The sequence below is a fragment of the Scyliorhinus canicula genome, chromosome 2 (genome assembly GCF_902713615.1).
Source record: "Scyliorhinus canicula chromosome 2, sScyCan1.1, whole genome shotgun sequence".
NCBI lineage: Eukaryota > Metazoa > Chordata > Chondrichthyes > Carcharhiniformes > Scyliorhinidae > Scyliorhinus > Scyliorhinus canicula.
In genome coordinates, this window is record NC_052147.1 from 163,107,488 (window position 1) to 163,123,622 (window position 16,135).

At 54.6% G+C, this 16,135-nt stretch overlaps 1 protein-coding gene across 5 annotated transcripts in view; it reads right to left on the minus strand.

Moving 5' to 3' along the window:
- col6a3 (collagen, type VI, alpha 3) overlaps positions 1-16,135 on the minus strand; it is a 294,343-nt gene that overhangs the window by 81,924 nt on the left and 196,284 nt on the right. For all 5 annotated transcript variants that reach the window (XM_038788414.1, XM_038788411.1, XM_038788403.1 and 2 more), the window contains one exon: positions 14,746-15,363. In XM_038788414.1, the coding sequence (XP_038644342.1) occupies positions 14,746-15,363 (618 nt within the window). The remainder of the gene's footprint in view (positions 1-14,745; positions 15,364-16,135) is intronic.

Below are 16,135 nucleotides of genomic sequence, written 5' to 3' on the forward strand. Positions count from 1 at the left end.
CTGAATTCGCTAGTGGGGGCCGGATCTCTCCATCTGCCCTTGGAGCTGGAGGGAGCGCACAGGGTGCTGGCCAGGAGGCCCAAGGAAGATGAACCCCCGCGTGCGGTGCTGGTGAGGTTCCACCGGTTCAGTGATCGGGAGTGCGTGCTGCGCTGGGCCAAGAAGGTGAAGAGCAGCAATTGGGAGAATGGGGTAGTGCGGATCTACCAGGACTGGAGTGCGGAGGTGGCTAAGCGGCGGTCCGGATTTAATCGGACGAAAGACGTGCTTTATAGAAAAAAGATAAAGTTCGGAATGTTGCCGCCCGCGCGCCTGTGGGTAACTTATTCGGACCGGCATTATTATTTCGATTCCCCGGAGGAGGCGTGGGCCTTCGTGCGGACGGAGAAACTGAACTTGAACTAGGGGTTGGGGGTTGCGAGGTCGGCTGTAAGATATTAGTGCTGGATTCTGCTGTTGCTGTGTTCTCTTTTTCTTCTGTTGTTTTCTTCTTGTTTTAGTACTTTTGCAATTTTGATATGGTTATTTACGGAGGGGTTGTTCTGCTATGTTTTTGTTTTTGTGCTGTGGGACATTGTCTGGGCTGTGTATCTTGAGGGGAGGGTCGGGGGGGTATGTTGTATTCTATGCCGGAGTGGGGGTATGGAGTGGGGCTGATATTTGGGAGCTGCGTCAGAAGGGTGTGGTGGGGCAGTGCAAAAGCGCGGACTTTCCTCTGGTTTCCCGTGCTGCGGGGCTGGGGGGTGGAGATGGTGACGGGGGAGGCGGGGCCTTAACTGGTTCTTCCCCGCGCTGGAGCGGTGCCAGGAGGAGGGATAGATTGGGGGATGATCCCACTTCGGGAGGGGTCGGGCTATTGGCGGGAGTTTCCGGGGTCAGCAGAAGTTAGCTGACCCACGGAAGTACAATGGAGGACGGTTCGCGGCTGGGAGGGTTCCTAGCCTGGGGGGGAAGGGAGGGGGGGAAAGGGGAATACCGGGTTGCTGCTGGTAGGGTCAAGAAGGAGCTGGTGGGAGCTGGGGGGACAGAGGTGAGGGGTTGTCGCTATGGGGACGGGGTCGAGCAGGGGGTGCTGGCCTGGGGCGGGCAGTCAACGGGCTATGGCTAGCCGACGGGGGAGGGGGGCGGGACGCCCTCTGATCCGGTTGGTCACCTGGAATGTGAGAGGGTTGAATGGGCCGGTGAAGCGGTCGAGGGTACTGGCTCACCTGAAGGGCTAAAGGCGGATGTGGCAATGCTTCAGGAGACCCACCTGAGGGTGGCGGACCAGGTCCGCCTGAGGAAGGGATGGGTGGGGCAGGTTTTCCACTCGGGGTTGGATGTGAGGAACCGGGGAGTGGCGATTCTGGTGGGGAAAAATGTGTTGTTTGAGGCATCGGAGGTGGTGGCGGATAAGGGGGGTAGGTATGTGATGGTTAGGGGCAGGCTACAAGGAGAGAAGGTGGTACTGGCTAGTGTGTATGCCCCAAATTGGGACGATGCGGGCTTTATGAGGCGTATGTTGGGACGGATCCCGGATCTGGAGGCGGGAGGTCTGATCATAGAGGGGGGACTTTAATACGGTGTTGGATCCTTCACTGGATCGGTCCAGCTCTAGGACGGGTAGGAGGCCGGCGGCGGCCAAGGTACTGAGAGGGTTTATGGACCAGATGGGTGGGGTGGATCCATGGAGGTTTGTAAGGCCGAGGGCACGCGAGTACTCTTTCTTCTCCCACGTACATAGGGTCTACTCTCGGATAGATTTCTTCATGGTGAGTAGGGGACTGATTCCGAGAGTGGAGGAGGCCGAGTATTCGGCCATTGCAATCTCCGACCACGTTCCGCATTGGATAGAGTTGGAGATGGGAGAGGTGCGAGACCAACGTCCGTTGTGGCGGTTGGATGTGGGGTTGTTGGCGGAGGAGGAGGTGTGTAGGAGGGTCCGGGCAAGTATTGAGGGGTACCTTGAGGTGAATGATACGGGGGAGGTTCAGGTGGGGATGGTCTGGGAAGCCCTGAAGGCAGTAATTCGTGGGGAGCTGATATCCATCCGGGCACACAGGGAGAGGAGCGAGAGGAGTGAGAGGGATAGACTGGTGGGAAATATGCTGGAGGTGGACAGGAGGTATGCAGAGGCACCAGAGGAGGGACTGTTGGGGGAGAGGCGCAGCCTGCAGGCTGAATTTGATTTGCTGACCACTAGAAAGGCGGAGGCACAGTGGAGGAAGGCACAAGGGGCAGTGTACGAACATGGTGAAAAGGCGAGTAGGATGCTGGCTCATCAGCTGCGTAAGCGGGATGCGGCTAAGGAGATTGCTGGAGTGAGAGATAAGAGTGGGAATGTGGTGCGGAAGGGGGTAGAGGTGAATGAGGTCTTCAAGGATTTTTACGGGGAACTGTACCGGTCGGAGCCAACGGGGGAGAGGAGGGGAATGGAGAGGTTCCTTGACGGGCTTTCTTTCCCGAAGGTGCAGGAGGAGAAGGTGGAGGGGTTGGGTGCGCCGATTGAGCTGGAGGAGCTAGTTAAGGGGATCGGGCAGATGCAGTCAGGGAAGGCACCGGGGCCGGATGGGTTCCCGGTGGAATTTTATAAAATGTTTGTGGATCTAGTGGGCCCCTTGCTGGTGCGAACACTCAATGAAGCGTGGGAGGGGGGGACTTTGCCCCCGACGATGTCACGGGCGCTGATCTCGTTAATTTTAAAGAAGGACAAGGACCCCCAGCAGTGTGGTTCATACAGGCCCATATCTCTCCTCAACGTGGACGCTAAGGTGCTGGCAAAAATCCTGGCCACCAGGATAGAGGACTTTGTGCCAGGGGTTGTGCACGAGGACCAGACAGGTTTTGTGAAGGGAAGGCAGCTGAACACGAATGTGCGGAGATTGCTGAATGTCATTATGATGCCGGCGATTGAGGGGGAGGCAGAGATAGTGGTGGCACTGGATGCGGAGAAGGCCTTCGATAGAGTGGAGTGGGGGTACCTATGGGAGGTGTTGGGGAGGTTTGGATTTGGTGAAGGGTTCATTAGATGGGTAAGGCTGTTATATGAGGCCCCGATGGCGTGCGTGGCTACGAATAGGAGGAGGTCGGAGTACTTCCGGCTTTACCGAGGGACCAGGCAGGGTTGCCCCTTGTCCCCCTTGTTGTTTGCACTGGCAATCGAGCCGCTGGCGATGGCATTGAGAGATTCAGAGAGGTGGAGAGGCTTGGTGCGAGGTGGAGAGGAACATAGGGTGTCGTTGTATGCCGACGACCTGTTACTGTATGTGGCGGACCCAGTGGGAGGGATGCCGGGAGTGATGGAATTACTAGCCGAGTTTGGGACCTTCTCAGGTTATAAATTAAACTTAGGCAAGAGCGAGGTGTTTGTGGTGCACCCTGGAGACCAGGAGGAAGGAATTGGTAGGCTCCCGCTTAGGCGGGCAGGGGAGAGCTTTAGGTACCTGGGGGTGCAAGTGGCCAGGGACTGGGGGACTCTCCACAAGCATAACTTTACCAGGCTGGTAGATCAGATGGAGGAGGAGTTCAGGAGGTGGGACATGCTGCCATTGTCGTTGGTGGGGAGGGTGCAGTCCGTCAAAATGACAGTGCTTCCGAGGTTCTTGTTCCTTTTTCAGTGCCTGCCCATATTTATCCCCAGGGCCTTCTTTAGGAGAGTGACTAGCAGTATTCTGAGTTTTGTGTGGGCACATGGGACTCCGAGAGTGAGGAGGGTGTTCCTGGAGCGAGGAAGGGATGGAGGTGGGTTGGCACTGCCCAACCTTCTGGGGTACTATTGGGCAGCCAATGTGTCAATGGTGCGTAAATGGGTGATGGAGGGGGGAGGGGCGGCGTGGAAAAGAATGGAGATGGCGTCATGTAGAGGTACGAGCCTGGGTGCCATCGTAACGGCACCGTTGCCGCTCTCCCCTGAGAGGTTTACCACGAGCCCGGTGGTGGCGGCGACCCTAAGAATCTGGGAACAATGGAGACGGCATCGGGGGGAAACAGGGGCCTCGATGGAGGCTCCACTGGGTGGCAACCATCGGTTCATCCCGGGGAACACGGATGGGGGATTCAGTGGGTGGCAAAGGGCGGGCATCAGCAAATTGAGGGACCTGTTTATTGGCGGGAGGTTTGCGGGCCTGGGGGAACTGGAAGATAAATTTGGCCTTCCCCAGGGGAACATGTTCAGATACCTGCAGGTAAAGGCGTTTGCTAGGCGACAGGTAGAGGGATTCCCTTTGCTGCCCTCGCAGGGGGCGATGGACAGAGTGCTTTCGGGGGTGTGGGTAGGAGAGGGGAAGGTGTCTGACATCTATAAGGTAATGCAGGAGGTGGAGGAGTCGTCAGTGGAGGAGCTGAAGGCTAAATGGGAGGAGGAACTCGGGGAGCAGATAGAGGACGGGACTTGGGCGGATGCCTTGGACAGAGTCAACTCTTCCTCCTCATGTGCGAGGCTTAGTCTCATCCAATTTAAGGTGCTGCACCGGGCCCATATGTCCGGGACTAGGATGAGTAGGTTCTTCGGGGGTGAGGACAGGTGCACCAGATGTTCGCGGAGTCCTGCGAACCACGCCCATATGTTCTGGGCATGCCCATCACTGGAAGAATTCTGGAAGGGGGTGGCGGGGACGGTGTCAAGGGTGGTTGGATCCAGGGTCAAACCAGGGTGGGGACTCGCGATTTTTGGGGTTGGGGTGGAGCCGGGAGTGCAGGAGGCGAAAGAGGCCGGTGTCCTGGCCTTTGCGTCCCTAGTAGCCCGTCGAAGGATTCTGTTACAATGGAAGGATGCAAGGCCCCCAAGCGTGGAGACCTGGATCAGTGACATGGCGGGATTTATAAAATTGGAAAAGGTCAAATTTGCCCTGAGAGGATCAATACAAGGGTTCTATAAACGATGGCAGCCTTTTCTGGACTTCCTGGCTCAGAGATAGGTAACTGGGTCAATAGCAGCAGCAACCCGGGGGGGGGCGGAGAGGGGGGGGGTGCATTATTGTATTGTTTATTCTGTAACTTTATAGTGTGTTAATTTGCGTTGTTGTTAAAATGCTGGGTTGTTCATGGGGATGGGGCGAATGTATATGATTGTTAATATTATTGTTATTTTCGGTATTTTACTAAGGTGCGTTATTGTTGTATAAAATCAAAATTTCTCAATAAAAATTATTTAAAAAAAAAAAATAACTGGTCGTCCTGCTAGAGGCGATGCCCCTGCTGAGCAGGAATTGATGCAGCTCATCACTCATGAAAGAGAACCCCCGGTCTCTGTGGATATATGCAGGGTAATCAAACAGGGAGAAAATGGAGAGGAGGGCCTTGATGACGGTTGTTGTGGTCATGTCGGGGCAGGGGTTGGCAAAAGGAAAGCGGGAGTACTTGTCAATCACACTTAGAAAGTATATGTTGTGGTTGTTGGAGGGGAGGGGATCCTTGAAGTCCATGCTGAGATGTTCAAAGGGGCGGGACGCCTTTAGCAGATGCGCTTGCTTGGGGCGGTAGAAGTGCGGCTTGCACTCCGCGCAAATGTGGCAGTCCCTAGTTACAGTCCTGACCTCCTCGAAGGAGTAGGGCAGGTTGCAGGTCTTAATGAAATGGTAGAAGCGGGCTACCCCTGGATGGCAGAGGTCCGCATGGAGGGTGCGGAGGCGGTCTATCTGCGCGCTGGCGCAGGTACCGCGGGACAGGGCATCAGGAGGCTCGTTGAGCTTCCCAGGACAATACAAGATATCGTAGTTGTACATGGACAACTCGATCCGCCACCGCAAGATCTTGTCGTTCTTGATCTTGCCCCTCTGTGCATTATCGAACATAAAGGCCACTGACCGTTGGTCTGTGAGGAGGGTGAACCTCCTGCCGGCCAGATAGTGCCTCCAGTATCGTACAGCTTCGACAATGGCCTGTGCCTCCTTTTCCACCGAGGAATGGCGGAGTTCGGAAGCGTGGAGGGTCCGGGAAAAGAAGGCCACGTATCTGCCCGCTTGGTTCAGGGTGGCCGCCAGAGCTACATCAGACGCGTCGCTCTCGACCTGGAATGGGAGGGACTCGTCGATAGCACGCATCGTGGCCCTTGCAATGTCTGCTTTGATGCGGCTAAAGGCCTGGCGGGCCTCCATCGACAGTGGAAACGTGGTGGATTGGATGAGGGGGCGGGCTTTGTCGGCGTAGGTCGGAACCCACTGGCCATAATAGGAAAAGAAGCCCAGACAGCGTTTGAGGGCATTGAGGGAGTTGGGGAGAGGGAGTTCCATTAGAGGGCACATGCGTTCGGGGTCGGAGCCTATCACTCCGTTACGCACTACGTAGCCGAGAATGGCTAGACGGTCGGTGCTAAACATGCACTTATCCTTATTGTATGTGAGGTTAAGGAGGTTTGCGGTACGGAGGAATTTTTGGAGGTTGGTGTCATGGTCCTGCTGGTCATGGCCGCAGATGGTGGCATTGTCGAGATACGGGAAGGTTGCCCGTAAACCGTGTTGGTCAACCATTCGGTCCATCTCCCGTTGGAAGACCGAGACCCCATTTGTGACACCGAATGGAACCCTTAGAAAGTGGTAGAGGAGCCCATCCGCTTCGAACGCGGTGTACCTTCGGTCACTCGCGCAGATGGGCAGCTGGTGATAGGCGGACCCAAGGTCCACCGTGGAGAAGACTTTGTACTTTGCGATCCTGTTAACCAGATCGGAGATACGGGGGAGAGGATACGTGTCCAGCTGCGTAAACCTGTTGATGGTCTGACTGTAGTCAATGACATTCCGGTTTTTCTCCCCAGTCCTAACCACCAGCACTTGGGCTCGCCAGGGACTGTTGCTGGCCTCAATGACTCCTTCTTTCAGCAGCCTCTGGACCTCGGACCTGATGAAGGTCCTATTCTGGGCACTGTACCATCTGCTCCTAGTGGCGACGGGCTTGCAATCCGGGATGAGGTTTGCAAACAAAGAAGGGGGGTCCACTTTAAGGGACGTGAGGCTGCAGACAGTAAGGGGGGGAATAAGGCCGCAGAATTTAAAGGTCAAGCTCTGCAGGTTGCATTGGAAATCCAGTCCTAAAAGTGCTGGTACAAATCAAAAACGGGGAAGGACGAGAAGTTTGTAATTTTTAAAAACCCTCCCCTGGACTGTGAGGTCCGCTACGCAGCACCCGGTGATTTGGATGGAGTGCGAACCTGAAACCAGAGCGATTTTGTGCTTAACCGGGTGAACAGGGAGTGCATCGTGTCAGGGTGGACAAAACTCTCTGTGCTCCCGGAGTCTAGCAGGCAGCTCGTCTCGTGTCTGTTTGGGAGGATTTGCGTAGTCGCCATGGAGAGCATGCGGGGCCGCGATTGGTCCAGTGTCACTGCAGCGAGTCGCGGCAGGAGCATTCACTGGTAGGGTCCTCTGTGCCGACCCAAGATGGTGGCGCCCGTCGGCCGCACGTGGAGTCGGGGTCCCAAAATGGTTGCGCCCGGGGCCCGCACGTGGAGTCGGGGCCGCAAAATGGCGGCATCCGTGGGTGACTCGTGGTGGCTGGGGGCGGGGGCAGAGAGGTCTGTGGACCGCCCGGGGACTTGGGGGGGCACGTGGGGGGTGATCCGCGGTCGCTGCGCGGAAAGGAGCAACCGACCTGGACTGGCAGACCACGGAGTAGTGGTCCTTTTTACCGCAGCTCTTGCAGACTGCAGAGTGGGCCGGCCTGGGGGGGGGGGGTAGGAATCGGCGGGGTGAGGGGAGGTGCGTGCCAAGTTGCCCAAGGGATCGCCGCGCGGCCGGGGGCATATGCGTGGGCGTTTCGGTCAGCAACCTCCAGGGAGGATGCGAGGGTCCGTGCCTCAGCGAGGCTCAAAATGTCAAAGTGTCCTTCTCTAGGAGCCGCTGGCGTATCTGAGAGGATTGCATGCCCGCGACAATGGCATCCCTGATTAGCAGTTCAGTGTGCTCCGCCGCGGTAACTTGCGGGCAGGCGCAATTTCTCCCCAGGACAATGAGGGTCTGATAAAAGTGAAGACAAAAGTGAGGATTTTAAATTGGGCGTGCTAGCTCACATTGAACCTGTGGCGACTGGCAAGGTTAAAGATGATGGGTGGGATTTTTCATCCCCCTATGATTGGGAGGAGAATCGCATGGCAGCCAAAAATCATGGCCGGCGCCAAGCGCCAAATGCAATGCCATGCTGCGGCCCTTCGACAGTGGCGTAAAAACATTCTGTGCTGCCCGTCTGCGCCACCATGCAAATTGTTCAGTAAACGCTGTTGGCATATCATTAATTGGCTCTTCCCTGTATTCTTCGGTCTTCCAGCATTGTTTCACCTCCACCAGAAGAAACTACCGACGACGAGATTCATTTGTATTTAAAATCGCAAAGTAGGTGCTGTGGCTGCTGAGGAAGAGGGAGGAGGCTCAACTGTCGGCTGCCGGTGCTGCTGCTGGCTGGCGGGGCATCTGCCAAGGCAAGGGGAAGTAGTGAGGGGTGATCAGGGGCTGGGCCGTGGGGTCAGGATCCTCCTGGGACCAGGATGTCCAGGCAGGGGCTGCTATTGCCGCCGCCTGCAAGGCAACAACTTACTACGCACCCCATTGACCGCAAACCATGGCTTGTGGTTGCGCAGCACATCATCGGCCCTATGGGTGCCTCCAACCACACCACCCCCACCCACACCCGGGCACTACCCTGCTGGCATCATGTGGCCCACACAAGGAGGATACCCACAGTAGATCCCACAGGAGGGCGCCGGACATGGGCCGCAGAGTGTACCGCTGGCATGTCCAGGGCCTGCCACTGATACCCCCGCCGGCAGGAATAGGTGCCGGGGACAGAGGAACCGACGGGGCCAAGAGTGCAGTGCGGAAGGCAGGGTGTCAAGGGAAATGACGGGGGGGTGGGTGTAGAGATGCAATGGGTGGGGAGGGTGGTGGTGGACATGCAGGACTGCAATGCAGGCCAGGGCCATCGTGTAGCCCATTGGGCCTGATTGGGTGTGCGAATGCCCACCCTGGTAACATATCCGCGCTTTACTCCCTGCAAACAATGGATTTCCCTACCCAACCAGGCATAGTTGCCATCCTCCTAGCCGCCGCCGCAGCCTTGGATGTGTGCTGCTGTGAGATGAGCAGGAGCTGCTCGAGTAGGGCCCTGTAGAACCAGTGGAACAGAGGCCAGCTGGTGAGGGTGGAGAGCCGGGAGGCTAACAGGCCAAGGAGGAGGTGGGAATGAGGTGCTGTATCATGCCTCGTGTATCTCAGCGGCACCTGTCATTCGAGGACATGCCGGACTGACTGTGTCGCTGAAGTCTGCAGCTAAGCAGGGGAACTGTGCAACATCTCTGCCAATTCATGGCACATCTGGCACTACGAGGGTATGGGGGAGGACACTCGCTCCCGGTGGCTGTCAGGCCGATGGTTTCCCTGAACCTCTGTGCCATGGGGTCCTTCCAGGTACCAAGTGGGAACCTGCCTGTGATCTCACAGAGCTCATTGCGCAGGTGCATCTGAGCCATAATGGAGGCCCTTTATGCCCGGTCGGCGCAGTACATTACCTTCTGCATGGACTGAGTGCATCAGGTTGCCCAGGCAGTGGGACTCACCAACATCGCCAGGATGGTCCAGATCCAGGGGGTGATCAGCTGGTCGCATGCGCACCGGTGCATGAGGGGGTGGTCTTCACAAACCGACGGGGGTTCCACTCCATGAACGTGCAGCTGGTGTGTGACCACGAGATACCCGAGCAGCGTGCACAATGCCTTCATCCTGATACATTCAACGGTTCCCGGCACCTTCAAGGCGCATCCCTGGGTGAGAGATTGGCTCCTGGGGGACAGAGTTATCTACTGTGGGCAATGCTGATGACGCCACAGACTGACGCAGAGACCCGCTACAACGACACCCACGCCACAAGCAGGGGCATGATTGAGTGGTGCATCAGCATATTGAGGATGCGGTTCATGTGCCTGGACCGCTCTGGGGAGGCCCTCCAGTGTAGCGCTAGGAGAGCCTCCCACATCATGGTGGCCTGCATCCTCCAGCACATTGTACAGCAGAAGGGTGACCTACTGGAGGAGGAGCACGTATGCAAGGCTTTGTCAGTCGAGGAGGATGTAGAGGAGAGCCAAGATGGGCAGGGCATGGGGCCCAGGCAGCCACAGGAGGCCACACAATGTGTGTGGCAGGGTCACTGCGCATGGGACAGTCTAATAGTCTCCAGGTTCACTGACTAGGTCGTTGGCCCCCGAAAGCCCAACCACCCCACACCTTCCCCTCTCTCCAAACACTCCCTCCCCTGTCCCTTCTCCCTGCATCCCCCATCACCAGCGCACCTGTCCATCCTCCCAGCAACCACCACTCCCACCATACCTACGCTCCCTTTCCGTACTCCATACCTGCCTCACTACAAGGTGCTGGCCCTGGGTTGACAGTATCAGCGGGTCTGGTCCATGAGATGGAGAATGATGATGACCCACACCGTGATGAGCTCTGGTGCTCTGCACCATTGGATTGAGTCTGACTCCTGCCCTCTGTAGCACATACCACCTTCCGCCCGGGTGAGCCCTTCATGCGAGCTGGCCGTACCAACCTACAGTACCATCGGATGTGGGGAAGGGCTCGGGGATGTGGTGGCAGTGGTGTGGTGTGTCAGAGGGGGTGGGGCTGAGAACCACGGGAGTGTGCAGTGGCTGCCCTCGGCACCTGGCCCGTGCCAACCTCCGACGCCTGCACTCCCCACCAGCGCCCCACCCCTACCAACCTGGCACATTCTCTGATCCCAGCCCAGCCCATCTCTCACATCCTGCAGAGAAAGCATTGAGGCTGGTCGGAACGTTAATGTATAGGAATGTTTATTATGATATATACATGTGGCCTAGCCCCTAACACTACTGTCTGTAGGGGCAGGGGACGGTGCCGACAATGCATGCCAACCAGGCAAACACCGCATGGGGTGCGTCCGTTCTCGAGGCCTTGGGCAGCACGGTAGCATAAGTGGCTAGCACTGTGGATTCACAGCTCCAGGATCCTAGGTTCGATTCCCCGCTGGGTCACTGTCTGTGCGGAGTTTGCACGTTCTTCCCGTGTCTGCGTGGGTTTCCTCCGGGTGCACCGGTTTCCTCCCACAGTCCAAAGACATGCAGGTTAGGTGGATTGGCCATGCTAAATTGCCCTTAGTGACCAAAAAGGACAGGAGGGGTTATTGGGTTACGGGGATAGGGCGGAAGTGAGGGCATAAGTGGGTCGGTGCGGACTCGATGGGCCGAATGGCCTCATTCTGCACTGTATGTTCTATGTTCCTATGTTCTTTTTGCTGCACTCATGCCAACTTAAATGATATCTAGCCATCTAGCCTTATGGTCTTATGGTCCCGAGTGCTCCATCTAGGTGGGTCCCTAAGCAGTACATCAAGAGTGGAGGTGGCCTGGTGCGAATCCGACTCTGAAACCCGGCTCCCCTTTGGTGGCCCTCCTATCGAGCGACCGGGCCTGGACGGGTAGCCCAGATGTTGTGGTGCCATCCTGTTCTATCCACTGCCCATCAGATGTGCCAGGGATGGAGAGGGAAATTCACAGGTGCTGCGGTATTCCGGTATCTCCTCAGCGGGAGTCACCGGCACGGGCCTCAACACCTCTTCTTCCCTTGGGGTGCCTGATGGCGCCTGGGCCATTCCTGGGGACAGGGGTGCGGCCGGAGTCAGCTCGGGGTGCTTCCCCGCCACTTGGCGCTGCCAGTCCTGGAGGCCCACTCTCGTCTCAACCACGGTCACCATGCTCACGACCATGGAACACAAAGAGGTCCCTCTGGGACTGTGCCACATCACTCAGTGATCATACCGGGCCCCTCAGGTGAACTAGCACCAGACCAATGACATTGATGCCCGCAGCCATGGCCCGTTGTGACTGGCCAAGCTCCAGAGTGCTGCAGCGATGTCCAGGTGGCCCTCGTACGTGGCTGCTTGTGACAGGGCTGCCCTGTGCTGTGCCTTGGTCACCGTCCGCACAGAGTTCCCCAGGCCTTGGACATCTTGACCCCTGGCCGATACCTTTGCACCCTAGGCGTCTAGAATGGACGCATCCCATGCGGTGTTGGCATGCATTGTTGGCACCGTCCGCTGCCCTTACAAGCGGTTGGATGCTTGTAACTGCACCTGCCTTTGGCTCAACTCCTGCATCTACAGCATTGATGGGACTGCCATTTTCAGAAGCTGGAGACCGTCTGGACAGCAGCTAGTCTCTGGGGACAGGCCACCCATCCGAACGTCCGCCCTCTCGGGGATTCCACCTTCACCTGATGTCCTGCAGCATGTGTGTGATGCGCACTAGATGGTGCCCCAGGAACTTCTTCACTAACACACCCAACCAAGGTGAGCGTTTCTGGGATGCTGGAGGGTGTTGGTGACAGCAGTGCTGCGGATTGAATGTCAAATCTGGATGAGTCCTCTGGGGTGTCACAGCTGGGGTTTGCGATGCTAGAATCCAATCTCGTCACCGGACAAGTCCTGAGGTGGGAGCCGGAGGCAGAGAACACCGGATAGGCCTACTTCATCGCAAGGTTAATTCACGTGTTGGGGGAGGGGATTGGGGGGTCAGGGGCTGTTCCACATGTGCCATAGGCTCACATGCCAGCGGGGCCTCACTGAAGGACCCCAGGTCTGGCTGGTCCCTACAGGTTTGCTCTCTCTCTCTCTCTCTCTCTCTCTGCAGTTGTAGGCTGCCTTCTCCTGAGGTTTGGATCATGCAATGGGTAGGGAGGGTGGAGGCAGACATGTAGATAATGTACAGTGTGAGACACTCAGACGTGGGCAGCACAGGGGTCTGTGGCTGGTGGCCTGTGTGTGCAGGCACCCAGCCATGGCGGGCGGTATGGTTTATTGGAATGTGGTGCAGGGTGGTATTTGGGTGGCCTGCCAATGGGTAGGGTCCGATCGTCTTCTGTCATCAGGGGCGGGGCTATGGGTGTGTCAGATGGGGGTTGGAGCCAAGGTGATAGTAGTGGCACTGGGGGATTGTCCACCCTTGTCAGCTTGTCAGGCTGGCAGGCGCCAGTCCCGTCCCTGGTGAATCAGACGCCGCCATGCATGGGAATTGAACGTCTCCACGTGACACACGTGCTAGTCCATTAACAGGTCCTGGACAGGCGCCACGTTTGTCAGTGTAGAACACTCACAATTCAGTCCCAGCTTCAGCACTTGGTGACTTTAATCTGCCTATCGATTGGGTGACTTACATTAGTCATAGTGCACTAGAGGAGGAATTTCTGGAGTGTAGGCGGGATGGTTTTCTGGACCAGTATGTTGAGGAACCAACAAGAGAACAGGCCATCTTGGACTCGCTGTTGTGCAATGAGAAAGGATTAGTTGGCAACCTAGTTGTGAGATGAGTGACCATAATATGGTAGAATTCTTTATCAAGGTGAATAGTGAGGTAGTTAATTCTGAGACCAAAGTCCTGAACCTCAATAAAGGTAACTATGATAGTCTGAGGCGTGAGCTGGCTATGATGGACTGGGAAACGTTACTGAAAGGAAAGACAGCAGACAGGCAATGGCAGGCATTCAAGGAACAAATAGGTGAACTCCAAAGTAGTTAATTTCTATTTGGTGCAAGAGTAGAAAGGGAACTGTAGCCAAACCATGGCTTCCAAGGGAAATTAGAGATAGTATTAGATTCAAAGAAGAGGCATATTGGTCAGCAGAAAGAGCAATAGGCATGAGAAATAGGGAGAGTTTAAAATTCAGCAAAGATAGACCAAGGGATTGATTAAGAAAGGGTAAGCTAGTAAGTAAGCTAGTGGGGAACATAAAAACTGACTGTAAAATTTTCTACAGGTATGTAAAGAGAAAAGGTTTGATAAAAACTAATGTAGGCCCCTAACAGTCAGAAACGAGGCAATTCATAACAAGGAACAAAGAAATGGCTGAGGAACTAAATTTGTACTTTGTTTCTGTCTTCACAAAGGAAGACATGAATAATGCACCGAAAGTTCTAAGAAACATACGTTTTAGTGAGGCGCTGAGGAAATCAGCATTAGTAAAGAAATGGTTTTGGGGAAATAAATGGGATTGAAGGCGGATAAATCTCCAGGGCCTGATAGTCTTCATCCCAGAGTACTTAAGGGAGTGGCTTTGAAATAGTAGATCCATTGGTACTAATTTTCCAAAATTGTTCTGAAATGGTTCCTACAGATGGGAGAAGCCTGGTCAGGTCAGCATCCTCAAAGTACGCTGCCATCCTCATGACTTGACTGGAAGTCAGTGCTGAGGGAACGTTTGAAAGCAGCCCCCCCCCCCCCCCCCCCCCCCGTTTGTTAGTGGCGAACAGCTGAGGCAAGAGTTGGGTCAATCAGACAGCAAGTGATGGTGAGATTCACGTGAGGACACACTTTTGGGACTAAGTGAGGGTGGATACATGCTGCGATCTCACCAATGCAGCCAATGGAAAACAACCCACCAAATCCGGCCAAAATTAGATTTTGAAATGTTTTGGGAGAATTGAGCCCTATGTTTGTGGCCATCTTTTTGGTACTCTGTCCAATCTCTCGGGGCTGGTTTAGCACAGTGGGCTAAACAGCTGGCTTGTAATACAGAACAAGGCCAGCAGTGCGGGTTCAATTCCCGTACTGGCCTCCCTGAACAGGCGCTGGAATGTGGTGACTAGGGACTTTTCACAGTAACTTAATTGTAGCCTACTTGTGACAATAAGGTATTATTATTAGGGGTCTTATTTTGAAGCACCTTGGGATGTTTTATTGTGGTAAAGATTCTACATCAATATAAGTTGTTGTTAGCAAATACAATAACATTGAGAAGAACAGAAAGTTTGAAGTACCTTGTTTAATGGGAACAGTTGGTCTTTCAGCAGGTACACGTGAGGCAGCCAATGTAGATAGTGGTGTCATCAATTGTTCCTGTATATGTGGCAGAGAATGGAATTCCTGCAAACTGAAGACCAAACTGGGGTCAACAGCGATTTCTTTTAGTTGAGCTGGATTGGCATTCCTGGCTCCTATGGCAAAGATTATTACAGCAGCTTGCTTCAGTGCATCTGCGGATGGTTTGATATCATCGCTGGACCTACCAGCAGTGATGAGCACCAACAATTGAGGAATACCTTCTTCTTTCCTACTTCCTGACGATATTGTAAAGTGATTTTGAAGGACATAATCCAGCGCTGCTCCAGTGTTAAGTGACGTCCCACCTCTCAGCCTGAGTCCTTCCACATGTGAGCGAATTTCATCTTCTGAAGAATAGGTATTCAGATAGAATTCTGTTTCTGCATAATTACTATATTGTATCAGTCCAACTTGCACTCTGTCACTTCCAATATCAAAGTTTTCTATTATACTTGTGAGAAAATCACGGACAAAAGGAAGATTTCTGCTTCCAACATTGTCCGATCCATCGATCAGAAACACAATGTCTCTCTTGCTTCCTCCATCTGCTACAACTGGAAGAAATATGCATCATCATTCCTTGCATTGCATATCTACTGAGTTGAAATTATAAAAAGTCTCGCAAATTATCTCACACCGATATAAAACTGTTTCCATTTTCACAATCAAGGTACGAATCCCACTCAAAATTATGCTAAATTTCTGAAACAAGTTATTGTTCAGTTTCCACTCAAACCCACTCACATAATCAAAAACACTGGGTGGAACGTTACATGGAGCTGGTGGCTGGGAGCTGGTGGCTGGGAAGACTGAAGCTGAGTTTACGGTTGTTAATTGGCTTTGGGCAAGAATTCCCAATTTTTGAGCAAGTCCAACCTCTGAGTGCTGCTGGCTAATCAGATCGGATGGTGGCCACTGCTCGGATTGCAAGAAGTCCTCAATGATGATCATCAGTGGAGCCAGACACCCAGTTATTGGGAGTGTTCGGCCAGGGAATATATGGCAGGCTCCAGAGAGGCGCTGTGGATTTGGGAGAGCTAGTGAGGTAACACACGAGGTGAGGTTGAGTACCATTGGGCAAAAGGTGTCCAAACAGGAGGAATCCACCCCAGCCTCAAAAAAGCTGGAGGCCGTTTAAGGATTTCAATTGGTCCCAAAAGTGAGAATACTGCCTGATGCTTCTTCTGCCCCTGGAACAATACCAGCAGAAGCAGGTATGTGACAGGCATGGTGCACCACTGCCTGCGAGTCAGCTCCCTTTAGGGATGAAGGAACATGCAAAATTCTATCCATAAATTCTTCCATGAACCAATGCACACATGCAAA